The sequence below is a fragment of the Psammomys obesus genome, unplaced genomic scaffold, assembly GCF_907164565.1.
Source record: "Psammomys obesus unplaced genomic scaffold, mPsaObe1.curated_primary_1811, whole genome shotgun sequence".
In the NCBI taxonomy this organism is placed as follows: Eukaryota; Metazoa; Chordata; class Mammalia; order Rodentia; family Muridae; genus Psammomys; species Psammomys obesus.
Window position 1 is genome coordinate 267,261 of NW_026596069.1, and position 26,657 is coordinate 293,917.

A 26,657-nucleotide genomic window follows, 5' to 3' on the forward strand; every position below is an offset into this window, starting at 1 on the left:
GTGTGTGTGTGTGTGTGTGTGTGTGTGTGTGTGTGTGTGTGTGTGTGTGATATTCCCTGGAGCTGGAGTTACAAAGGTGTTTGTGAGCCACCTGATGTAAGTGCTGGGAACTGGGGCCTTTTCTAGAACAGCAACTTTTTTTAATGTGTGTAAGTGAGTGGGTATGTACATTGGGAAGCATGTAGAGGTCAGAACAGAGAAGAACTTGAGGAAATAAATTGTCTCCTTTCACCCTGTGGATTATAGCTAGAAACTGAACTGAGGTCATCAGGCTTGGTAGCAAGCCCCTTTATCCACTGAGCCATCTTGACCCATAAGTGACTTTTATTTAGTTATGTTTTCAACTTATCTGTAAGTAATACATTACACTGGGTAATCAGAAAATCCAATAAAGGTGGTAAGAAAAAGATCACTATATAGGGACATGGGGGTTTAGCTCAGTTGGTAAAGTACCAGCCAAGCATGAGCAAGGTCCTGAGTTTGGTCCCCAGCATCTCATCAAACCAGGTATGGCTGCATTGGTTGTAATCCTATCACTTGGAGGGGGAAGTGGAAATTACAAGTTCAAGGTCATCCTTGGGCTACATGAGACTGTCTTAAAGGCAGTGTTAGGAAAGTTGTGCAGGGGTCTTTTAATTTTTTTTTTTAAATTAAAAAATCTTTCCTCTTTTGCTTGGTTTTTGAGACATGGTCTCACTCTAGCCTTAAACTCAAGGGAATTCAGAGCTGGAAAACTGGCTCAGCGGTTAAGAGCACTGGTTGTTCTTTTCCAGAGGACCTGGGTTCAATTGCCAGCACCCACATGGCAGTTCACAACTGTCTGTAACTCTTGCTCCAGGGGATATGACACCCATATACAGAAATACATACAGGCAAAACACCAATTTACATAAAAATAAATAAAATTTTCAAAATCCTGGCCTGTAAATAAGCCTATAATCTAAAACATCAACAACAATAAAAACCCAAAGCAACAACAACAAAAAAAAAACCTCAAGGGAATTCTCGTGCCTCGGCCTCCCAAGTGCTGAGATCGTGGGCATGCACCACCATGCCTGGGCTAAGAACAAACATTTTTCACTAGGGTTAAAGATGACCAGCTCATCTTTTGTGACTGGAGGAGCTATGTAAAGTCAAGAACCCAGAGAAACTGCTGAGCAGAAGCACAGGTCAATGTCCTTACAGTACTTGAAACACAGTCCAAAAGATAGCAAATTGCAGAATGTAGACTAAGCTGCTTCTCCCCTGCTGAATCCTTGGAGAATATATTTTGGGTATTGGCTTCCCTGGAAGATGCATCTTTCCAGTGAAAGATGAAAACTTGCAGCAGTTCCATGAAATTCTCCCCATATGGGTACATATTAAAGAAAAAGCCAAACATCATGCCATCATCCTCAACACAAGAACCCACTCATTTCACAGGTTACTGTGGCCTGGCATTTAGTGAATCAGCACTTTTGAGTCAGAAGGACTCCTAGGAATACCCTACGCTTCATAATTCTTTCACTTTTTTAAAAGTCATTTGTTGGGCTAGAGAGATGGCTCAGAGGTTAAGAGCACTGCTTGTTCTTCCAGAGGTCCTGAGTTCAATTCCCAGCAACCACATGGTGGCTCACAACCATCTATAATGTGATCTGGTGCCCTCTTCTGGCGTTCGGGTGTACATGCAGGCAGAACATTGTATACATAATAAAATAAATAAATCTTAAAAAAAAAAAAAAAAGTCATTTGTTTTACTTTTGAGTGATAGGGTCTTGCTTTGTGGCCCCAGCTACAGATTGGTCTTGAATTCAATATTTGAAGAGCTTTCTTCTCTTTCTCTTCTCTCTCTCTCTCTCTCTCTCTTTCTCCCCCCACCCCTTTGATACAGGGCCTCTCTAGTATTCCTGACTGGCCTAGAATTCACTGTGTAGACCAGGTGGCCTCAAAATCACAGGTCTACCTGCCTTTGACCCCTAAGTGCTGGTATCCAGGGCATATGTCACCATTCCTGGCTGTTAGTTTTGAGACAGGGTTTCATATACCCTAGGTTGGCCTCAAACTCAGCTGAAGCTGGTCTTGAACTCATGAACTTCCTGCCTCTACTTCCCAAGTACCAATAACACAGGTATTCTCAATCACACCAAGATCACAGCTCTATTGTTGTTGTGTGTGTGATGTGAGGGGCCATTTTGTGGTAAGTGCTTTTAAAGCTCTGAGCTATCTTGCCTTCTCTCACATTTCCCTTTTCAATACAGGAGTATCTGGAGAACTGGGCATGAGTGTCAATATCTCCTGGGAAAATCTCTAAGATAACATACAGGCTCTTAGCTGTCACCTTGTTCTCTGTGGGAATCAGAAGCACTTACCAAAGTGGGGAAGGAGCAGGCCCAGGACTCCAATTTGAGGAGCAATTTTAGCTTGCAGGTGAGGCCTGAGTCATCCTGCAGGCTGAGCTCTGAAACTCTTATGGAGTGTTTGAACTTACCTCGGTTTGCCACACCCCTCACTCACCGAGGCAGGCTCATAAATCAGGAGACGCCTGGCAGGCGTTCACCTGCAGGGCAAGGTGACAGTACCACCCACCAGGTGTCCCTCCCTAAAGAAATGGATTGCTATCTACTGTGGCCCCAAGAGCAAGTCAGCTTGAGCCGTGAGTCTGCTAGAAGCTCCAGAAAAGAAAAGTGGTCAGGGCTCTCATCTGGAACTTTTCATCTAGAAGGCTTTCTCAGACCCTGTGCTGGCAGCTCTGGTGGAGCCGGGAAAAGAAAACAACAAATTGGATTTTATGAGAGCTTTAGATATAAAGGTTTGTCAGTTAAAGGGAATTACTTCATATTACAGTGGTATACAGAACGCGTGTCTGTGAAGAGGTCACTTTGTCGGTGACCTCTCAAACCCTCTGTTCATAAACTGGTAGTTTTTAATCAAGAGTCAGCCATATCTGAGAGTCTAGAAAAAGCAGCAATACTGTCCTACCATTTCCTGTGAATGTTAGGAATTCTGGAGAGTGACAAAAGAACTCAGAAATAGAACAGAACTGGTTAGACTACTACTTAGAGCCTTGTAATCTCATGTCCAATAATTGGCCTCATGAGTTCTCTAGTGTTTTCTCACGTGTCGCTAGCACTAGAGCAGATGAAATAAAATCTTCAGTAAGAACATCTTATAGGTGAGTGTGTGTGTGTGTGTGTGTGTGTGTGTGTGTGTGAACACAAGTGTGTCAGTGGACGTCAGTTCTCTTCTTCCCATGGTTTTGAGGCATGGTCTCTCTTGTCTCCTCAGCTGGGATTACGGATAGGTCTACTGTATCCAGCCTTTTATTATTCTTTTTAAAGTGGGCTGGCCTCAAGACTTCAGACTTGCACCATGGCTGACCTGTGTCACTGGCCCATGTTTGGGAGATTTTTTTTTGATGTGGTGGTGGTTTTTTAAATTTTATACATATGGGTGTTTTGCCTGCACCTAAGCCCACGTACCACATGCATGCAGTGCCCACAGAGGCAAGAAGAGGCATCAAATCCCGTGAAACAGATCTGAAGTACTGTGTGGGCACTAGGGTCAAATTCAGATCTTAACACCCCTTTGATCATCATGCAATCTGTCCAGCCCCATCCCAGATTTTTTTTATATTCATCTGCCTTTCCTTTAGCAAGCCTATGACAGGTGGTGCAAAAACATAGATGAGCCAAGGTGTTGGTGGTGGTGGGGGTCGTACACATACGTGAATATTCATTAAAACCTTATTTGTCCATCAATGACGAAATGGTAAATAACTTATGATACAGCTAGATTATTGTCCGATTCGAAATATGCTTGTCTAAAGAAAAAAAGAAATCACTAAGACAACCCATGCTGGTCTGCTGGAAGGGTCTCACGTAACCCAGACTACAGACGTGAGTTCTTATCTAGCACTTCCCACTTCGCTTTTAAAAGACAACATTTTACCCATGTATGCACTGCTTGAATGTGTTTATCAAACAGGTGGCAGTTTTATATTAACCTCTTAAGTCATCACCCTAAAATATCTAGCCCAGGGTGACTGCAGACATGGCTCAGTGATTAAGAGCATGTACTTCTCTTTCAAAAGACCCAAGTTTGGTTTCCAGCACCCACATGTACCAACCACATGTAACACTATTGCCAGGGTATCCAGTGCTCTCTTCTGGCCTCCAAGGGCATCTGTATGCACATGGTGTACACATATAACACAAATAAATAAAAATATTTTTTAAAAAATATGCTAGGCGGTGATAACATATGCTTATAATCCCATCACTCGGGAGACAGAGTCAGGTAGATCTGTGAGTTTGAGGCTAGCTTGGTCTACAGAGTGAGTTCCAGGACAGCCAGGGCTACACAGAGAAACCTTGTCTTTAAAAAAACAAACAACAAAAATGTAGGGCAGGCTAGGCTGGAATTCACTATGTCACGATGGATGTCCTTAAATTCCTGCTCTCCCAACTCTAACTCATATATCTGCACCCACTGCCCATTTTATGTGGTGCTGGGATCAAACCCAGGGCTTTGTATATGCTAAGCAAGCAATCTACATCCCTAGTTCTCTAATTTTCTTGGCAATATTGGAATTGACCCTCTGGGCACCAAGTATGCAAAGCGAGCACTGTGCCCCTGAGCTACCCCCTAAACCTAAAGAAACTTCCCTTAGTTACCCAGATGGTCTTGAAAGTGACATCCTCTTGGCTCAACCCCTAGGGTAGCTGGGATTATATGGCTTGTAATGTCAAGCTAGCCAACATTATCGGTTTTGTTTTTTGTTTTAGCGGAGTCTTCTGTAGCCCAAACTGGCCTTGGAACTCCTGACCCTCTTGCCTCTACCTCCCAAATATTAGAACTAGAAGCATACATGCACAGGCACCTGGCAGAAATCCTTATTACCTCTTATCCTTACATAGTCTTCTGCAGCAGCTTGTATTCCACTCTTTGTTATAGGATCTCACTCTACAGCCCGGGCATACCTGGGACTCTGTGTAACACAGGCCGGCCTCAAAGCAGCAGCAGTCCTCTACCTCAGCCTAAGAGCTGTGTTTACGAGCATGAGGCACATGCCCGACTCTTAAATCTGCAAAAGACTCTTATTTTGGAGAAATGGGAACTTCGGGACAAAATATTTGACAGGTTTTGACACAAACACACAGTTTTACCGCCACAGTTCTCCAAAGCATGATTTGTATATGTCCAGAGGTGTGAAGACCTTTGCAGGGAGCCCATGAAGTAGCAACTGTCTTTGAGGCCAGGCATAGTGCTGGACCCATGTAATCCCGGCACTTGGGAAACTTCAGTAGGAGGCTCACTCTGAGCTGAGGCTAGTCTGAGCTACATTTTTAAACCCTGTCACAAGGAGAAGGAAGAAGAAGAAAGAAAGAGAGAGAACAATGGAAAAATAAAAACACTTACCCCCTGGTACGTTAGTACAATTATTCAAGGCATTAGTATCAGATTTACCAGCACTTGAGGAGCATGAAAAGCAAATATTATTAAGAATGTTCTAGGTTTGGAGATTTATGTCAGAACACATACTTAACACGCACAAGGATCTGAATTATGTCTCCAGCACTGCACAAAGTAGATGTGGTAGCAGACAGCTCTCATCCTAGAACTGGGGAGATGCAAGGTAAGAGGTTCAGAAGTTCAAGGCCAGCCTCTGATGGAGAGTCCAAGGCCATTTTGGGATAGAGGGTATCCTCGGGCTCACTCTCAAAAAAACAAACAAAAAAGTAGACACACAAAGAAGATACATAAATGACCTAAAAGCATTGAAAGATCTTCATCATTAGTAAGTATTATGGAAATTAAAGTCCACTATCAATAACAAAGACAGATAATAGCTAGCTAGTCTATCACTAAGGGAAGTCAGGGCTCGTCACTTCCTCAGCCTGCTTCATCATACTTCACAGAACTGCCCAGAGGTGGCCCCGTCCACGTCCACAGTGCCATCAATCATCAATCAGGACAAAACTCCCACAGACTTACCACAGGCCAGTCTTATGGAGGCATTTTCTCAATTAAGATTTCCTCTTCCAGGGCCGGAGAGATGGCTCAGAGGTTAAGAACACTGGCTGCTGTTCTAAAGGTCCTGAGTTCAATTCCCAGCAGCCACAAGGTGGCTCACAGCCATCTATAGTGAAATCTGGTGCCCTCTTCTGCCACCGGCTGTGGTGGCACTCACCTTTAGTCAGGAAGCAGAGGCCAGCCTGATCTACAGAGTGAGTTCCAGGACAGCCAGGGCTACCTGATATGTCTAAGTTCATATCAAGTTGACAGAAAACAACCAGCACATACAACTACATGCTTAGATCCTTTTGCAAAGAAAAAAAAATATTCAAGTATCAATGAAGCACTAGACAAAGGGACAGAAAGATAAAAAACTAAGAATTTAGAACCTTGAGGGAATCGGCACCACAGAAGAAGCCAGGAATCCACGTGGTAATCCTAGATTTTTATACCCGCAAAAGTTTGAGAACCATTATTCCGCAGGTTCAGGCTAGAGGAGAGAGGTCTTAAATGGCTGATATGAAGGGTTTCTCTGGAGCTTGGGAGTCCCTAATAACTCTATATACAGTTGTAGGTCTTTCATCTAAAGATTTCAAACAAGGTTATAGGCGTTAATTAATATTTGCAGCATGCAAGACTAAAAATCCATGCTCTTGGCCCTGTTTTATTGACAGAAAATGGTAGCTTATGTCTTAAGATCATTTGGCCTGGTTTGAAAGACTAATATGATGTGGGCAGTGGAGGAAGTCTAGAGTGTGTGAAGTACTAAGTGAAAGTGTATTGTTGACATGCAGCCTAGCTCAGACTCAGAGAGAAATTGCAAAGCCTTCTACCTGCCCGACCGAAGGAGGCTCAGAAAAATGGGAAAGCCTTTCCAGTGGGTCCAAGTATAGACACTGGTAATGTATGCAGAAAATGCCCACCATGGCTTTCTCCTCCTGGATATTGTATGGCCAGAAGACTGCTCCCCTACAGAGTCTGTTCCCAGGAAGATGAGCTGAACCCATCTCTGATCCAGCTGTATTCCACACACATTTGCCTCCATGTCTTCTCCTTTATCTTTATGGAATAACCCTGCCCCCAGTTGAACTCTTATGTAAGAAACACACTGAGATTCTGGTGTGCTGTTTCTCCATCAAGGAGCCCAGTCTGCCCAAACCCATCTTTCCTGTGTGTCCCATGTCTGTATCTGTCTTTTCTTCATTCCCTAGCTGCCCGAGACAGACATGCATCCCTGGAGCTGTGCAGTATAAAGCCAACACTGACTTCAAATATCTTTCCCCCAAAACAATGATGAGTGTACGAGTGTATGTGTGTATACACATAGGTGTACAAACACCTTAGTTCATCTACCTTTTTTTGAGACTGGGTTTCATAATATACCCTTCTCTGTCCTTGAATTCCTACAGGTCCTCAGTTGAGCTTGAGAACAGTTTAGGCTATAACAATATGACCTTGTTTATCTTTTTGTTTGTTGTTTTGTTTTGTTTTGTTTCTAGATAGGGTTTCTTAGTGTAACAGCCCTGGCTGTCCTGGATCTCACTTTGTAGACCAGGCTGGCCTTGAATCACAAAGATCCTCTTGCCTCTGCCTCCCCAGTGCTGAGATTAAAGGCATATGATGACACTATGCTGGCTTGTTTTTTGTTTGTTTGTTTGTTTTGTTTTGTTTTTTTTTTAATGTGTGTGTATGTGTATTTATATGGTCTGGAGATATAGCTTAGTGGTAGAGTGGTAGAATGTTTGCCTAACATTCAAATCCAGTCCTGTAAATCTGCCTGTATTCCTTGTGATAGTGCTTTGGTTATTGTTTTGTTTTCATTAAAAGACAAAGAAGCCAACAAACACTTTTTAGAGGCTGGAGAGATAGGAGGCTCAGCAGTTAAGTGCACTTGTTTTCAGAGCTTCCAGATGACCCTGAGTCTCTTCCCAGTACCCATGTTGGAGGTTTGCCACTGCCTGTAACTCCAGCTCCAGGGATTCAAAACCCTCCTCTGGCCTCTGCAGGCATCGTATCCATGTGCCACACACACAGGCATAAAAATAATTTTTTAAACATGAAGGAAAAAATTTATTTACATTTACTTGGGGATAGGTGAGTCCATGTGTTGCACAGCAGGCATTTTGAAATCAGAGGAGAATTTGGGGCATTGGTGTTTTCTTCCCACCATATGGGTTTGAGGGATCAACTGCTCAGTGGCAAGCAGTTACCTGCTTAGCTCACCAGTCTGGTTTTGCTTTTGTTTTTGTGTTTAATGTGTGTGAGTGCTTTCCCTGGAAGTATATCTGTGCACCACTGCACCTGGCAGCCTCCAAGGCCAGAAGGTGTGACATTCCCTGGATATGGAGTTATAGATTAAGAGGCTAGGTAGGTTCTTAGAACTGTGCCCAGGTCCTCTGGAAGAGCAGCTAGTGGGCTCATTGTTGTTTTTTTTTTTTTTTTTTCTTGTTACATTTATTTAAGGAGGTGGGGGCCTGTGCATGCACGAGCATGTACACATGCATGCACATGCCGCAACATGCATATGGCTGTCAGAGGACTTGATTCTCTCATTGCACCATGTAGGTCCAGTTGATTGAACTCAGGTGAAGCAAGCGCCTCTATCCAGCAAGCATCTTACCAGCCCTTACTATTTATTGACTTATATTTATTTATTTTGTTTGTTTTGAAACAGGACTTCTCAGAGCATCTGGCCTTGAACTCACAGGAATACTCCTGCTTCTGCCTCCCAAGTGCTGGGATCAAAGGCATCCACCACTATACCAGCAAAGATAAATCTCTTTACTACTTGCTAGAGAATGTCACCTGAACATCTGGGGCAGCTCCAACAGTCTCCCATAGCTTACTGAAAGAAGATTTGAATATTGGGAATCATCCACTCAACCGTCTTTATTTCCATGAGACTCAGAGACAAGGCCCTCATTAAGGACACCCAAGAAGTGTATGACAGCATCAGACTGAGAACCAGGTCTTTGAACTCCAGGGTGTACATTTAAGGCTGCTCCTACACACAGCATGCCTTCCCCCAGCCCTGTCAGGAAGACTAAAGGCTGCCCCAGGTTTCTAGGCAGCTCCCTCAGCAATCTGCCCAGCTCTGAGCACCCAGGCACAGAGGTTGAAATGAGATCTGGGGCAGAGCTATGGTGGCCCCAGTCCTGTGTTTTATTTTGTTTGTTTTTGAAACAGGATCTTATATGACCCAAGCTAGTCTCAAACTCACTATGTAGTTGAATTCCTAATTCTCCTGCCACTGCCTTCCGAGCGCTGGAATTACAGAAGTGTACGACTGTCCCCAGGTTAAAATATCTTATTTTTAACATAGTATTCAGTTCATTGGTGCTCTCTTTGAGGACAGGAGTATCTGGGGAGCATGTGTTCTCCAAGCAGGAGCTCTACCATTGAGCCCCATCCCCATCCCTATCCCCTTCACTGTTACTAGCTGCTCTTCTTTGGTTTGGGTGTTTTAAGACAGAGTCTTGCTATGTAGCTAAGGCTGGCCATGAGCCTACCCTGTGGCCAAGGCTGGCCTCAAACCCTCAATCCTCCCACTTCAGCATCTCCAGTGCTAGGATTTCAGGTGTGCATCACCACCTGGCTCATTATTCTTTTTTTTTTTTCTTTTGAATTATTGACAAAGTATTTTTAAAGATTTATTTATTTTTACTTTATGTCTACATGTATTTAAGGATACTTTTTGCATGCCTGGTGCTCAAGGAGGCTAGAAGAGAGTGTGGCATCCCCTGGAGCTGGAGTTAAGGACAGTTATAAGCTGCCATATGGATGCTGGGAATCATACTCAAGTCCTCTGGAAGAGCTGCAAGTGTTCTTTGACTGCTGAGGCATCTCTCCAGTCCCTAAAAATATATATAATATGTAAATTTTTAAGTTTGCCTACAAAATGATGGGTTTCATTGTGGTATTTTCATACTCATTATTTTTTAATTCCACTCCTAAGTGTATACATAATAGAAATCCTTGTACTTGCAGAAGACATTTTGTATACTCTTTCTTACCTTTTTCAACTTATAAAATTATTTGTCTTTTGCAGATATTGTGGCTTGAATGAGAATAGCCAACAGGCTCATATATTGAATATTGGTCCCTGGTTGGTGGGACTGTTTGGGAAAGATTAGGAGGTGTGGTCTTTTTGGCAGAGGTGTGTCACTAGGGGTAGGCTTTTTGTTTTGTTTTATTTTATTTTGTTTTGTTTTTTGAGACAGGGTTTCTCTTTGTAGCCTTGGCTGACCTGTGCTTTGTAGATCAGGCTGGCCTCAAACTCACATTGATCTGCTTTCGTCAGCCTCCCTGAGTCCTGGGATTAAAGGCTGTGCCATCATGCCCCGTTGCGGTGGGCTTTGAGGTTTCAAAAAACTGGACCCCTTCTGAGTCTCTCTCTCTCTCCGCCTTGAGCTTGTAAGTCAAGGTGTGAGCTCTCAGCTACTCTGCCAGTGCCTGCCTGCTGTCATGCTTCTCACTGTGATGGTCATGAACTTTAAGTCTCTGAAAGTGGAAGCCCCAAATTAAATATTTCTTTTATAAGTTTCTCTGGTCATGGTGTTTTATCACAGCAATAGAAAAGCAAGTAAGACAACAGATAGTAAGAATGAGATAGCTATATATGTTGAGAAAATACCCAATAAATATTAAGTAACAGGAATGTTATGAAAATCCATAGTATAATTCAATTTAATAAACCCCATTTTGTTCACTGAAATAAATCTTTTTGTTTGTTTGTTTGTTTGTTTGTTTGTTTGTTTGTTGAGATAGGGTTTCTCTGTGTAGCCCTGGCTGTCCTGGACTTACTTTGTAGACCTGGACTTACTTTGTTGACTTCGAACTCACAGAGATCTGCCTACCTCAGCCTCCCCAGTGCTGAGATTACAGGTGTGGGCCACCTCACCTAGCTCTGAAATAAATTTTAACATCAAACACAAAAATATAGGCAGTGGTTATTGCCTGTAAATTTCAATTTCAAAATTATAAATTTCTGTACTGTTTCAATATTTTAAGATAACCTCATTTACTTTTGTAATCAATAAAACAATAAAGTTTTTTTTTATCTTCATAAAAAAAATGTCAGGGAGAGAATACCTATTCTGGAAAAAAGGATAGGTTTTTGTCTTGTTTTGTTTTGTTGTTTGTCTTTCCATATAATGCTGCCCATCCTGGAACTCCATGTAGACCAGGCTGATGGCCAGCCTTCACCTCATAGAATCCACTTGTCTCTGCTGGGTCAAAGGCGTGTGCAGCCATGCCCAGACTCCCCCACCCCCTTTTTGAGACAAAGTCTCACACTTAGACTGGCCTTGAATCTGTGGCAGTCTTCCTGCCTCAGTCTACTAAGTGTTGAGATTACAGATGTGAACCACATACCTGACATTTTTTTCCTCTCTTTTGCAAATAGGAAAGGTGCACCGGAAGAGGGCACCAGCTCTCACTATAGATGGCTGTGAGCCACCATATGGTTGCTGGGAATTGAACTCAGGACCTTTAGAACAGTCAGCATTTTTAACCTCTGAGCCATCTAGAAAAGGTGATCCCTACAAGCTATAAAAAGAGGATTTGTGAGTATTTAAAAATAGAAAAACTTCTTAGCTGGGCAGTGGTGTCACATGCCTTTAATCCCAGCACTTGGGAGGCAGAGGGAGGTGGATCTCTGAGTTTGAAGACAGCCTGATCTACAAAGTCAGTTCCAGGACAGTCAGCTACACAGAGAAATTCAGTCTTAAGAAAAGAAAAGAAAAGAAAAGAAAAGAAAAGAAAAGAAAAGAAAAGAAAAGAAAAGAAAAGAAAAGAAAAGAAAAGAAAAGAAAGGGTCCTTCCACATCATGCCAGGCCCACTGAGGAGTTGCCATGATTAAGGCCCACCCTCCCGAACTGAAGACATTTATGGACAGGAAGTTATCATTAAAGTCAAATGGTAGCAGACATGTACAAGGAACACTATGGGGCTTTGATCCCTATATGAATCTTGTGATCGATGAGTGTGTGGAGATGGCAACTAGTGGGCAGCAGAATAACAACAGAACGAACGGTGGTCATACGAGGAGACAGCAGCATCATGTGAGAAGCCTTGGAAAGAGCCTAAACGACATCTGTTCAACAGAGGTATCCACATCCCTCCTTGAAGGGCCAGTTTGATTGTGATGTAGAATTGGGTCATGCACATTTTCATATGAAACTTTTTGCTAAATAAACTTTTGTGATACTCAGGAAAAAAAAAAAAAAAAAAAGGTCCCACAAACCAGTGGCTCCCTGCTGCATCCCACCCCCAGCTCCAAATGTCTTTGTCATCTGCCCTTCCATCCTGCATCAGTATTCCAGATCCCCAGCCAGCAACATCCAGCAGTGAAGCCAAAGGCCACAAATGTTCTGAGTTCCTGAGTAAAACGCCTGTGAACTGAGAGAAGACAGTGATCCCAAAGTGTGCTCAAGGACACAGCAGGGCAAGGAAAAGGGACCGGGAAAGCCTGAGAGATGCTGCCCTGACTTAGTCAGTGAATTGTCCTTTTCTATTTAGCCCCCCAACCCATACCCTCAAACAGGCAGAGCCAGGCATGGCGGCACACTCTTGTACTCTCAGCACTCAGGATAAAGCAGGACGGTCACAAGTTGGAGGACAGCCTGGGTTATATAGTAGTACTCTCTCAATTAAGAAAAAGTCCACTTCGAGTGATGGAGGTTCTTGGACCAGTAGAGGCGTGGAAGGGCGTCCTGTTACCCATAAGGAAAGTTCAGCTCCTAGGCTCGTGTACACAGTGTGGCTTCTGCGTAGAAAATTTCCCCTCCATCTTATCCTGACTCACTTCCATTCATTCTTCAGATTTCAAATTACGGGCCACTTTCGACTAGAAACCCTTTCTTACTGCTCCCACACCTCCACGCGAGGCGTGTGCTTCTTCCCTTATCCAGCACTCTCCCCCCACCACACTTCAAGCTTCCTGGGATCAGGGGCTATGGTTGCTTTCCTCAGCGCTGTCTATGTTGATAGAAGTCAGAAGTGCTATATGGGTGAATAAAATGAAATGCAGGGAGAGCAAGGAAGAGAGAACCCTCCACTTGTATGGAGGGAGCATGGTTCTTAGCAGGGCGGAAGCTCCCGGGCAGAGGAAAGAAGCATAGGCTGTATTCTCCCTTCCTCTGCCTCCTCTTCCTAGTGGACATCTCACCCCTCCCTCTCCTCTTCGCCTCCATCTCCTGGGATCGGTTTGGAATAAGCTTTAACTCCCTCTAGTGGCAAAACTTCAGAACGACCCCTGGGAACTCATTCTTCCCTCTGGGAAGTTCCTTCTACTTCCTTCCACAGCAGCAGAGTTCAAGGACCGGAATATAAGTAGGAAAGCAGGATATCCATTCAGCAAACAGGAGGTTTCAAGATCTGAGCCCGCCCCACCTCTCCTTCCTCAACACCAGGAGCGCTGACTTGCCTCACACCCTCACCTTGTGGGTGTCTCCTGGGCTCTCCACACTCTGACTCCAGCTAATTCACAGAGATGTTGATTTCTGGGGCCTTTGGCTGATACATCAGTTCCGACTGTGGAAGAAACATCCAAAGACAGTTTGGGAACAGACAAAAAGGGAGAGAGAGAGAGAAGCATAAATAAAGGGATTGAGCAACTGGCTGTGAATCCGCATTCAAAACAAAACAAAGATCACAGTTGAGAATAGCGCAGGGAGCTGCGTGCTGAGCTCTGCCTCCACAGGCCCTTAAACCAGAACCCTGCCTGTGGATGAAGATCTCCCTAAGCCCCTCATTCCGCCTATTTTGATTCAAAGACAGAGGGAATGGTTGTGTTGGTCAGGCCTTCGGGTTGAATGAAGGTATCAGACGTTAGGGACAGCTGTGCACAACAATCTCTCAACCCTCCCCCATTCCATTTAGAAGGACTCAGCCTGCAGCTTACGTCTTCACTGTCATTTCCACCCAACAAGCGCTCTGGCTCCGTCCGGTTCTCAGAGATGTTCTTCTCCTCCTCTGGCATGAGCTCATCCAGCCAGAGGAGTTCCTGTGGCGAAAAGACCCACTCCAGCGCCTTCCGGACTCCCACCAGGCTCAGTAACTGCAGAAGCAGAAGCAAATCCCTCGGCTCTCAGCATCAGCCACTGGGACTTCCAGTGAGGGCTAACACAGTTCTGTGAACTGGATCCTTTTTTCTTTGTTTGATATTGCTTTGTTTGTTGAAACAAGGTTTTATGTAGCTCAGTAGCCTTGAACTTGCAATGTAGCTGAGGATGACCTTGAGCTCCTGACCCTTTACCTCTCAAGTGTTAGTGCTGGGATTACAAGTGTGCACCATCAAAGCCTAGCCTTTTTTTTTTTTTTTTTTTTTTTGAGACACATTCTCACTGTTTAGCTCAGTGTGTAGCTCTGGCTGGCCTGGAACTCTGCCCTCTGAGTGCCGGAATCACAGGTGTTCACCACCAACCCCATCCACCTTTGTTTTGCTTTAATTTTTAGGACAGGATCTCACTTTGAGGTTCAAGCTGGCCTCAAACACAATGTGATCCTTCTGCCTCAGTTTCCCAAGTATTTGGATTACAGGCAAAAAAAAAAAAAAAAAAAATCCCACTGTACCCAGTTTATAGTTTAGTCTCATCACATAGAAGACAACTGAAGCCCTGAAAGATTAGTAAATTCCCTGAGGTCACACACGCGACATGTGGTGACTAGGTTGGTCCTAGTCCAAAGCCCGTGGCCCGTGGCTCTTTATCTCTGATAAGCCTCACTGAGAAACAAAGTGCCAGCATTGCTCTTCAAGAATCTCAGTTATTGGGAGGGGAGGGGGGTGGCATTGTAGACCAGCCTAAATTAGTTAGGAAAGTTGGTGAGTCGCTTATCCTACGATTAGTTCTCCTGTAAGTATCCCCCCCCCCCGCCCATCTTTCTTGGCCTCAGGATTTCCAACCAGGAAGAGCCAGATAAGTGAGAGGAGTGCTTTTCAGCCACGCTCCTCTGCTCAGAGTCTCCCAGAACCACTCAACAAGCCCCTCCAAGTTACCATGAGTGGGAAGATAATGGCCGCAGGGGTAGACTTGATTATCCAAAGCAGACCCAGGCAGGCAAGCTGGATGGCTGTGAACAGGTGAACTCTACCCAGGGGCACGTGCCTCAAGAGCAGCAGGTCTGGCTGATGTTTCTTTGGCATCAACAACAGCTGCACTCTCTTCACGAACTGGGAGAATGAGAGGAAGAGATAGCAGGGCGTAGTGGTAATTTGGAGAAGCACTGCCGCGGGCAGGGAAGAAGGCTCCCTTGGCCTCCCCATCGAGAGCATGGCAGAAGAGCTCCTGAGCCCAGGAGAAGCGGGATATGCTGGGTGGTTTGTGACAAGCTCACCTGGATGCTGCCGAGTGCCGCCACCCCCATGTACAGGAAGATGCCGTAGAGCACAGGCATCGGGATGAACTAGCAGGAAAAAGCAGGGAGGCAGCGAAGGCGCTTACACTTACCTTCCAGCCTCCCAGATGCCCACCCTCGGCCTCCAGAGTGGAGCCCTCCAGGCCTTTCTCTTCCTCTCACATTTCACATGCCTGATTTCATCAAGTCTTTTCACGTCAATCACATAAGATAAATTATTGTCATTTTCTGCATTTTACAGACAGATGAGGAGACCGAGAGACAAAGTAATTTGTCCCTACCTCGCCTGCCTCTGCAGTCTTTTTAGTCCATCACTGGCATCGCTGGCCTAGAACTTTACGTCCTCCTGTCCTATTCCTGAATGTTGTGATTACAACATTGAGCCACCATATCTTGTCTTACCCATCACCTTTCCCTCTTCTCTACATGCTCTCATACACTGTCCTCCCCCACCCCCATCCATGTGCTAGCGTTTGCTCCTTAGCCTTTCAAAGCCTTTTGCTTTACTGTTCTTTCCTCCTAAAACGTTCCTCTTGCCTGGGTATTGTGTCACACACCTGTGATCCCCGCACTTGTGAGGCTGAGGCAGGAAGATGGCTATAAATTCAAAACCAGCCTGGTCTGTGTAGCAAGTTCCATGCTAGCCAAGGCTCCAAAGTAAAACCCTGTCTCAACCAACCAACCAATGGATCAATCAATCAGTTAATCAAATACTTGGATTTCATATCCATTCATGCTTCATCTTATTTCACCCTGGAAAAGGTCTCCTCTGTCTGCTCAGTCTGAAGTAGCCACAGCGCTGTTTGCAAAACTTTTAAAATACTTATTTACTATTATTGTTATATGTGTGCCACAGTTTGTGTATGGAGGCCAAAGGTCAATTTATGGGGGTGGCTTTTCTCCTTCCACCACAGGTTCGAAGGACTGCACTCAGGTCAGTCGTCAGTCCTGCGTGGCAAGGGCTTTTGCCCACTGAACCCCTGACCAGGCCAGGCCTAGCACTCTTAATCACTTTATCCGATGTTGTTTTCTCATAGAAGTTATCACATGAAGTTATCCTGTTGCCTTAACTTCTAAAAATCTGTCTTCTCTCAGCAGACTCCAAGGAGGATGGAGACAGTTCTGGCAACAGTGGCTGGCACACCATTTATGAGACTTAGCCTACTTAGCAAGTGGTTAATCCGGTCCATCTGGCTGTCCCACTGCACTACTCTTCCCAGCCTCTGTGACCTCGGCCCTGCCTCACCTCCTGCCTCTTGTCCTCTTGCCAATGACTCTTGTCTGACATTTCCACACCCTTCTTGACTGCTTTGCTATCTTGGCTTGTTGAGCTTTTCTTCTAGAGCTAGCTAGTTATGTCGGTGTAGGGGCGTGTGTGTTTGTGTGCTCATGTGTGCATGCATGTGTGAGTTTCTGGTAGTTTAGTTCCACATCTCTTTTCAATTCTCCTCTTCCCCTCTTGTAGGTACCAAGAACAATGGGGTACCCAGTAGAAGTTTCGTGACCCTTGAGGAAGAGTAAAGTTTTTTGCCTCACAGTTTCTCTGGGATATGAATATTCACTTAAACTCAAGCTTGTTGGAGGGCTGGAACAAAGGCAGTATTAGAAGCCCAGGGGGTAATGGTATGCCACGTCCTAGTCCACTGAACACAAATCCTACTGGCCAAAAACTTAGGTATATTTTTTATTTTTGATTTTATATAAGGTCTCATGTGGACCAAAATGGTTTCAAACCTGCTATATAATTGAGGTTAGCCTTGAACTCAAACTCCTGATCCTCTGCCTCCCAAGTGCTGAATTACAAGTATAAAACGACCACACCTGGTCTATTTTGGTGTCTTTTGTTGTTATTGATACTACATTCTGAGTGTGTCTGTGTCTGTGTGGGTGTAAGCACGGAGGTCGGAGAATAACTTATTGGAATCATCTCTCACCTTCATCATGTAGACCAGACCAAGTATCAAACTTAGGTCTTTGGGCTTGTTAGCAAATGCTTTTATTCTCCGAGCCATCTCAGACTCCTGGTTTTTTTGGTTTCTTTTGAGACAGGGTCTCACACTGTAGCCCAAGCTGGCATGCAGCTTACTGTGTACACAAGCTGACCTGAAATTTGAAGCAAGCCTCCTGCCTCAACTCCCGGTTCTGGGATTACAGGCATAAGCCACCATGCTACAGAAGTCTGGATTTGTTGTTTGTTTTTGTTTTTGTTTTGTTTTAATTTGAGAAATGGATGCCTGGTAGACACTTACAAGTTACTTTATATTTTTAACCTCCAGGTTTCTCATTTGTAGAATATGTATCTCTTAGAGCTAGTCAGCATGAGGATTAATTGAAACCATGTACTCAGCCAGTGTCAGCTCTATTGTTATTGCTGTACTGGCCCTTATCCTGGCCAAACACGCACCTTGAGCACAGGTGCCAGGAAGATGGAGACTCCTGTGAGGATGAACACAGCCAAGCCTGTCAGCCGCTGTTCCCTGTGGGGAGAAGGAGGAATTAGCTGGGTCTGAGCACGCTCCTAGAGCACCCAGGCTAGAGACCTTAACCCGGCCTGGTACAGACATGGCAGCCAGAGAAGAGAAGAGGTATTCCCTCAGCAGGATACCTGGCAAAGGGCCTTTGCCTGCTCTGAAAAACGGAAAGGAAAGGCAGGGCACTCCAGCATGGGGCTCCTGGCCTCTCCATCAGTTCAGGTTCATCCTTGTTTTGTTTTGTTTGGTTTGGTTTGGTTTTTGGTTTTTCGAGACAGGGCTTTTCTACAGCTGTCCTGGAACTCACTCTGTAGGTCAGGCTGGCCTCAAACTCACAGAGATCTGCCTGCCTCTGCCTCTGCTTCTGCCTCCTAAGTGCTGGGATTAAATGTGTGCACCACTATGCCTAACTGCTGTTTTTATTTTTTACTTAGGTGGGAAATTAACAATTTTTCACTACCATAAAGACTTACATACCATAATTCACCAAGTTTGTCAATTTCATGATTTTAGGTAGACTGCGTTCCTAAGAGTTGCAAAATTGTTTTTGTCATGGATTCCTTTGCAACATACATTGAGTGGAGACTGTATCTCACCCTCCACTTTAGCCCTGACTGCATTCACCCTTACATTTATAGTGCTCTTTGGGAGGCTCCTTGCCCATCTCAAAGTGCAGAATCCACCACCCACTTGTCCGCTGCAGCTCCTAGAGGCCACAAGCTAAGAATTGAAGCTACTCAAATAGCTCGTACATCCCTTCTCACTCCAGCCTACTGCTTATAGGCTTCACCTGATGCCCAGAAAGTGGGGGGCTTCGCCAGGGACACAGGCTTCGCTCTCTTTCCGAAGACTGTCCATGTGGGCCAAGGAGATGACAGTGGCTGAGACATACCAAGGCAGCCCAAGTGCTGATGTGAAGAGCATCAAAACAGCCACACAGAAGAGGTCCAGGTGGAAGCCGGCTCCCTTCTGCAGGGGAGGCGGGTTGTTCGGAAGCTAGAAGTACAGCCTGGACCCCCACCCTGGAGTTTTTGTCCCTAGGCTGGGACTTTACCTGAAAGCCTTACCTGCAGTCTATATTCTGCACGGTTGAGAATGACTGCCGTGATCTGCTGGTCCATGAAGATAAGGATAGACAATAGTAGAGCAGGCACAGCAGCTGCCACACTCAACCACCAGGGGTTAGCTCCGGAAGGAGACACCAGCCAGCCACGCCCGGGGAGTGTAGGCTGAGGGGACATTCCACGGACTGGTTGGAAAACATCTCCCAAGAATGCTTCACCTGCATAGCCCTATCCCCACCCTGGCACTCTCCCACAATCCACCTCTTGCTCCCAAGACCTTAGAAGCTAGGTGAGAGCACTGTCACAGACATATGTACACACACACACACACACACACACACACACACACACACACACTACTCTCCTCCTCCAGTGTATGCCAGTGCCTCAAAAGAACAGAAGGAAGCAGGGCTCTGAACTTTGGTTCCCGGGGGCCCTCTTTCTCTGGAGGAAAAAATGGCGAATACAGGCTGCACACACTGCTTTGTGCTTATTCCCAGCCTTCCCAGCCCTCTTAGGTTCCCCCTCCCCCCCAACACATACACACCCAGAACAGGGCAGCTCAGGTTCAGACCTGCCACCACTGTCTGGCAGAGGTGGAGCAGGGTTAGGTGTGTCTGCGTCTGCTCTGATTATAAGCGTCTGTGGTGGGGAGGGGGCCCAGGCGGTTGGTGGGGGTTCTGAGCCCTAAAGCCACCCCTGGAGAGCCTCCTTGCTGTTCTGCCCTGGTGGGGCCTGGGGGGAAAGTTTTCCGATTGTCCAGGCAAAGTCTGGTCCTGTATACTGTCACGCCCTACAGAAGAAGCTCCAGCTTTACTGAATCTGAGTCGACAGTGAGGGATGAAAAGAAGAGCAGGGTGTACGGAAGTGGGTAGGGCCGATGGCAGGGAGAAGCCATAACAGCAGGAGATACTGCGGTATGTGCCAAGCACTGTAGTAACTATGATATGTAAACTCTAAAACAACCTATGGCAGGACTGCTTTCAATTATCCCATCGCGATGCATGCCTGGAATCACAGCATATGGGATCAGATAGGGGCTTAAAATAGGAGGATATGAGTTCAAGGACAGCCTCAGCTACGTAGGGAGTTTGAGGAAAATCTGAACTACACGAGACTCTGTCTTTTAAAAAGTAGATGCCTAGGGGTTGGAGAGAAGGCTCAGAGATTAAGAGTACTGGCTGCTCTTCCAGAGGTCATGAGTTCAATTCCCATCAATCACATTGTGGCTCATGACCTTCTATAATGAGATCTGCTACAGGCACACATGCAGGCAGAAAACTGTACATAAATAAATAAATCTTTAAAAAAAATGTTAAAAGTAGATGCCTAGAGCAAGCTAGGAAGAGGCAGAAATGGAATTCAAACCCAAGGCCTGCTACCTAGAGCCCATCTTTCAACACCTACCCTATAATAATAATAACCACTGTATACAGCATTCTTTATGCACGTATGTGTCTGTTGGAACACCGCATTCAGCAATTCTGTGAAGCCATTATTTTTACTGTCTCTATCATGAGTGAAGGAAGAAGCTCAGAGGAAAAGAAGCATGGAATTTATTGTATCTTATTACTCCAAACCTGCTGGCCCCACTATCCATCCTCTCCCCTCCTCATTCGGTCCAGCTCTCACCTTGAATTCCGTGGGCACCAAGAGCTTTGGTGTGGCTAGGCCCAGAAAGGCATCAAGGCCACAGCCCAGCAGGATGGCCAGGACGGAGGAAAAGTCGCCGACCACCTTGCGTACCTGGCCATACAGTGGGTGGTTTAGTCGGGGTCTGCCATCCCATTCCTTTTTTTAACCTTTCCCATTTGCAGACAGAATCTAGGGCCAAACACAGACCTTTCCCACAGAGAGAAAGATGGCACTCACCACAGAGGGGAAGAGGCGGCTGTTCTTTACGTGCTTGAGGGCAATGGCACAAAGGAAAGAGGCGAAGAAGAGGAGAAGGGAGAAGAAGGCGATGTCTGGTACAGTATGACAACCAGGGCCGCGAGGGTAGCCTCCTTGCTGGAAGCACTCTGGCGGGGGCAGCAAGGAGGCATTGACCAGGCCTAGGTGCTGAATAGTGGAGTGGTCAGTTATTGGACAATAGGCGACAGAGGAAAGTGTCCCACTCTCTTGGACCCACCTCAAAGGAAGGGGAACCCGCAGAGACATCAGGGACTCAGGATGGGCCATAGGCTAAATGAAAGTAACCAATGAAGCTTTCTTCCCTCCATGGGCAGGAAAAGCCGAACACCACCAACTCTGTGGCTTCTCGGACCTTCTCAGGAGGAGGCTCTCACCATGCTGAAGGCATGATCTGTGTCTTCAAGCTTTGTGCTCGTCCACTCAGACGCATTCCCTGGGAAGCAGATAATTCAGGTGTAAGCCCTCCTTCCTTGAGAAACTTTTCTCCAAAGGATCCTAACGTGTTATTCCACCTAAACGAGAAAGTTCTTCATGCTGATCCCTCTGGTTCTGTTGCACTTATGTGCGTTCTCAGGTTGCTGCTCCACACACTCGTGCCCTCAGATTCTCTACCCATCCGTGTCCCTGATACTGAGTACAACACCGAGCATCAAACATGGACCAAATTTGTGAGCTCAGAAACTTATGTGTACCAAAGCAAGACCCGGTCTCATTCAGGACTAGTAGACTCACGCACACATTAAAAAAGAAATTCAAGGCCTGGAGAGATGGCTCAGAGGTTAAGAACACTGGCTGCTCTTCCAGAGGTCCTGAGCTCAATTCCCAGTCGCCATATGGTGGCTCATAACTATCTATAACAAGATCTGGTGCCCTCTTCTGGTGTGGAGGCATACATGCAGACAGAACACGGTGTACGTAATAACTAAATAGGTGTTTGAAAACAGAAAGGATACACTTTTAGCTTGGTAGTTGGTGGCTCGTGCTTATGATCCCAGCAGTTGGAGATGGAGGCAGGAGGATCAGGAGTTCAGCGTCATCTTTGGTTAAATATTGAATTGGAGACCAGGCTACACCTGGGACCCTGTCTCACCCAGGACTACCACCTCCCTGCAAAGGACACTTTGCCTGTGGCTGATGCTGCATTCCACGTGGAGGGATCCATGCAGGTGTAACACAGACCTCTCCACATACTTATCTGCTCTCACTCAGATATGATTTACTTGATGGGTGAATTTAGGAAAGGAAGCTAGGCGTGCCTGGTCCTGCCCTTCCCTTCCCTTTTCTCTGGAGTAATTCGCCTGCTTGGTGTAGCCAGCTCTGCTCCTCTGGTGCAACACAGTCCCCCATCCAGTGCTGCCGTCCTTGGTTGGGTAAGTGTAATTTTGGCTTCACTCTTAAGAAGCTGTATGTAGAACCCACACTCTTCCATCAGGACAGAGGTGAGGACAATACTGCGACCTCCATAGATTTATTTTGTAACAGGTCCAGAACCAGAAGGGGGACTGCTGGCTACTGGAGAAGTGCCCAACATGTTGCCAAACTTAGTCCATTTCCCACCTCTTTCCTCACCAGGACAAAATGCCAGTTTCCCTACCTCCTGGGCCTGGGTATTGACAGAGGCACCCATAGGCAGGAGATCCTGGCCTTTGGATTGGATAGGCATGGATCAAGTTGAGCATTTTCCCGATGGCATCATAAATGAAGATGAGGCTGATGAGAGCACAGAAGCCTTCCTCTGTGAAGCGGGTGAAGTAACGCACCAGCAAGCTGGCCTCTGTAGCCACCAGTACCAGGCAAAATGTGGCCACCCAGACGCCTACCCACAGGCGGAAGGGCAGGTAGTCCAGGTTGTAATCTCTGTGGGAGTGAGAGACAGGGCTGTGTGCATCTAATCCCAGGTCAGACGCACCCTCGAGCCAGAGACAGCACCCACCCTCTCTCTTCACCCACTTAGGACCAGCTGAGGATGTGCCCACCCATGGGCTGGTGAGGTGGGAGAGGTCTCCTACCTGCTAAAAGAGAAAAGCAGACGCTCAAATACCAGCACTGGCCCCGTGCTGCTAAGGATGGTGAGAGGCTGGCCTGCCATTAGGCAGAAGGCAGCTCCAGCCACCGCTGTGCCCAGGAAGCTCTCCAGAACTCCCTGGAAGTGGACAGAGCTCACCGTAGGACCCCCGGGAATCCCAACATAGGAGCCCAAGCTTCTGTGGGGTCTCAGCCCTGCTCGCAGTCCCAAGAGGCCAGGCAAGCGGTGTCCAGAGTTTATGCCAATCCCATTACACAAACCCACGCACCTGGGCACCTTCAGTGGCATCTCCCAGCAGACCCCCAAAAGTGATGGCATTCGTGACTGTAGCCAGGTAAATGTAGAGCACAGCCGGGAAACACTGGGGGTGTAGGGCGTCCAAGAAATCGCTGGGGTACCAGCATGCCTTCCGGCGCACGTCCTGAATAAGACCCCCAAACAGCCTCCCGCCCGTGGGTCGTCAGCGATCCAGGATTCCTCATCTCACGCCTGCCTCCTGCTTTTCTCTGTATCCAGCGTCGCCCCTCCCGCATTGTCTACACATTTTGATGCCCCTGTGACTCTTCCACAGGATCCCAACCCTTGCTCCAACCCAGCTCCCCTCACCTGCCGGTCCTTTGCAATTCTGGGCTGGGTGCGTGGGGCCCATGGTGGTGCTTGTCCTCTGTCAGGGCCGCACTCTGGAGGCAGAGCCCGGTGACCTCCTGCAGTTCTGACGGGAGCCTGGGCAGAATGGGAACCCCAGACTGGCTGACATCTCCAGCCAACCTGAGATTTGGTTCTAGAGTAGTTGATGCCCCGCCCCCTGGAGGCTACTGCGACGGGAGCTGAGGGCATCCTCAAACTGTCAGACAGAAGTTAGATCCGGGTCACAGTCCCAGCGTGTGAATGCCAAGCTTAGCTGGGGATCGCGGTAGACCCATAACCAAGGGAAAGATCTGTGTGAAATTATGACCCCAGGTACCTTTTGTGCTGAGAGGGTAGGCGTTTGGGCGGGGGAATCCGGGCTGTCCGGTCCCACCGACCTGGGGGTAGAGCTGTCACCTCCTGTAGAAAGGCATCCAGGGCTGCCAAGAGGTCATGAAGATTGCTTGCCCGACGAGCTGACCACTGGAACTGCTGCATTTAAGCCCACAGAATGGACGGTGAGTGTATGTTTGGACTCATGTGTTTTAACTTGTATTTTCCCAAAACCACACTCGCCCAGGCTACAAGCAAATTCATGTGTTTACTCGTAAACACATACACATACACTCATTCCTTCTTTCATTCATTCTGTGCCTACCTTGGGCCAGTATTACAGCTACATTGGTAGATCCGGAGACTTCAGCCCCCGTGTCACAGAAACAAAGCTGCACTCTGCCTCACTGTTACTCCTGATCACATACACACAGTGCATTCACATGTTCCATACACGCACACACATTTGCACATATGCACGCAGAGGAACGCCTGGCCCACTCACTGGGTCACTGAGGAGGACCGCTGCTGCCCGACCCATCTCATGGTAGCTCCTTCCTGGGGTGGGAGGACCCAAAAGGAGGCAGAAAAACCTGAAGAAGGAATGGGGCTTCCAGGATGCTTCCTCATGGGGCAGCACTCCTGCTGATTAGAACAGCCTGTGACTGACACCTAGCTCTGACCTCTGACCTCCCTACCTGCTCAAGTACACACCAGCTCTGCCGAACCACCCCTAGGGAGCATTTCCTACACACTCTCAGGGAACTGGCTCCTCAGTAAAGGCCCTTCTTCTGGGCCCACGAGCCCTAGCTCAGTCACCTCACCTGCTGGGCAAGATCACCTCTGTAAGAGGCTCCAGAACCACTGGATTCCGCAGTCTTACAAAGGCCCCTAGTGGCTGTGCCAGGAAGCCCAGCTCTCCTGCCAACACGGCTGCTGCCTCAGCTCCTGGAGGCAGCTTCTGTCTCAAGGGGTTCTGGTGCTGGATGACAGAGGACAAGAGGTTATTGAAGGAGGGTGATGTTGGCAGAAACTCAACAGCCTGATGGTAGGTGGGGCTCTGTTAATTTCTGATCGTCTTCCTGCCAGCCTTGCCCGAGGAAGGACCACAAACCTTCAGGAGGGTGTCCTCATCACGAGAGGCGGTTCTGAAAGCCTTAGACCCTGCAAGAACAGGAACACAGCGTGGTTAAGAAGAGCACAGCTTCAGGGACAGGCCCACCAGGGCGTCCCAGGCTGGGGGCAGTTGTGATGCCACCCTCCAGGGTAACTGAAGACTGAATGAGAAGACACTGCTTGTGAGGCTCCTGGCCCGGTGCCTGCCAAGCACGCCTCTTTGAAGAGCCCTGGCTGCTAGGCCCCTGGCACTCCCACTCTACTGCCTTCACCATTACCAACAGTTTCTTCTGGCCCACGAACCTCAGCCTGAGGATTTGGCTCAAAAAAAAAAAAAAGACAAAAAAAACAAAACAAAACAAAACAAAAAAAAAAAAACAAAGAAGATACCTGGGATCCTCTGATCCCAGAGTTTTGATCCCAGGCCCAAAGAGGAATCTCTCACCTCTGCAGGGCCTGTTGCCTGTGGCCTCGATGTGGTGCTGGGGTCTCTGCAGAAGCAATGCCTGAAGCTGCCCTCTCAGTTCTGGGCTCAATGACTCCTCACCGACCACCTGCTCTGGAGAACAGATGTGAAGTTCAAAGCCTCTCCCAACACCTCTGTCCTTCCACTGGCTCCCTTGCCCACTTCTTCCTCTGAGTCTCAGGAAATTCAAGAGCCAATGAACTCCCCCCTCTCGTTTTGACACAAGGGTCTCACTACATAAGCCAGTCTGCCCAATTTTCAGCGATCATCCTGCCTCGGCCTCCCAAGTGCTGAGATTACAGACAGGTGCCACCACGCCCAGCTGCTTTACCATCACTATTTCTGTGACAGAAATAGGAAATCCCTGGGCTAGGATAAGCTCTGGAAGATCCTAAGACTTTAAGAGAAATTCCCACGAAACGGAATGTCTTCCCCAGCCTACCCACAAGCTCCAGGAGGCTCTGAGCTTGACAGTCCAGCAGTACAATGCCCTCAGCCAACAGTCTTCGAAGTTCCTGGAGGTTGGGTAGTGCCAGGGTAGGCACATGGGGGGCACTCCACCGGCCTGCGCCTACTTCTAGCTTTTCTTCAAACAGCAACCACCTGTGATGGAGGGATAGACAGTGTTGTTGGGAGAATTTCTCCCGTGTCAGGGACATAGGTAGGGCAGGGTGCCTGCCTTTGGCCCAGTTGTTCAGCATCTCTCTCCCTGAGCATTTACCCCTCATTAGGTCTCAGAGAGCTCAAAACCACATTGGTTTTGTGTTGTAGAAGAAGCTGAGTCTAATGCAGAGAAGAAGACAAAGGAAACAAAAATCCCACTTTGAGGTAGGAAGGATGCTACAGAACTAGCCACTCACCTGCCCGTCTCTCTCCACTGCAGTGCCTGGGGCCAGCCTAGCAGCTCATTTAGTTGAACGAAGAGCATTGGGTCCTTGGATGCCCCCAGCTCCCCATTGTCTGTGTTTGAGGGGCCATCAAGGCTAGGGCCAGGGCCAAGGCCACTGTCCAGTTCCTCTGCAAGAACATTTTCATGAGCACCAGAATGTTCAAAATCCTCTTGTCCTGGCAGCTTCATCTTGGAAAGACTTGCATAGAATCTTGGGAGCTGTGCAGTGTGGGGGCGCTCTGGCTGGCTGCATTTATACCTGTCAGCACAGCACAGCAACACAAAAGCGAAGCCTGTTGGCTCCGGAAAATACTGGTCATGTCCTCCTCTACTTGGTGTCTGACCCCTGACAGCCTGTTTGTAAAACTTATCTAGCCTTTCCCAGACCTTTCAGAGGTG

At 47.1% G+C, this 26,657-nt stretch overlaps 1 protein-coding gene and 1 pseudogene across 1 annotated transcript; one reads left to right on the plus strand and one right to left on the minus strand.

Annotated features, from left to right (window-relative positions):
* Positions 1 to 11,847: 11,847 nt before the first annotated feature.
* On the plus strand, positions 11,848 to 12,082 carry LOC129690126 (small nuclear ribonucleoprotein G-like; annotated as a pseudogene).
* A 1,392-nt stretch (positions 12,083 to 13,474) lies between these two features.
* On the minus strand, positions 13,475 to 26,447 carry Slc4a9 (solute carrier family 4 member 9). The gene is made up of 21 exons (XM_055625479.1): positions 26,230 to 26,447; positions 25,812 to 25,972; positions 25,349 to 25,462; positions 24,902 to 24,951; positions 24,612 to 24,769; positions 24,293 to 24,380; positions 23,792 to 23,946; positions 23,434 to 23,550; positions 23,096 to 23,270; positions 22,811 to 22,944; positions 22,396 to 22,658; positions 21,176 to 21,234; positions 20,760 to 20,948; positions 20,520 to 20,633; positions 18,891 to 19,052; positions 18,614 to 18,792; positions 17,757 to 17,829; positions 15,332 to 15,400; positions 14,994 to 15,167; positions 13,899 to 14,054; positions 13,475 to 13,528 (listed from the first exon to the last, which is right to left on the minus strand). Exons 1-21 carry the CDS (start codon positions 26,445 to 26,447, stop codon positions 13,475 to 13,477), a joined length of 2,862 nt encoding a protein of 953 aa, XP_055481454.1.
* Positions 26,448 to 26,657: the final 210 nt, after the last annotated feature.

What these genes read in the sequence shown, in the direction of transcription:
- Slc4a9 (XM_055625479.1), bottom strand. Translation starts at nt 26,447, where the DNA reads ATGAAGCTGCCAGGACAAGAGGATTTTGAACATTCTGGTGCTCATGAA. An exon ending in GAGCCTCCTGGAGCTTGTGG is followed by an intron (nt 25,463 to 25,811) that starts GTAGGCTGGGGA and finishes TCTGTTCTCCAG; the next exon opens with AGCAGGTGGTCGGTGAGGAG. An exon ending in CGGCACTCGGCAGCATCCAG is followed by an intron (nt 15,168 to 15,331) that starts GTGAGCTTGTCA and finishes TCATTCTCCCAG; the next exon opens with TTCGTGAAGAGAGTGCAGCT.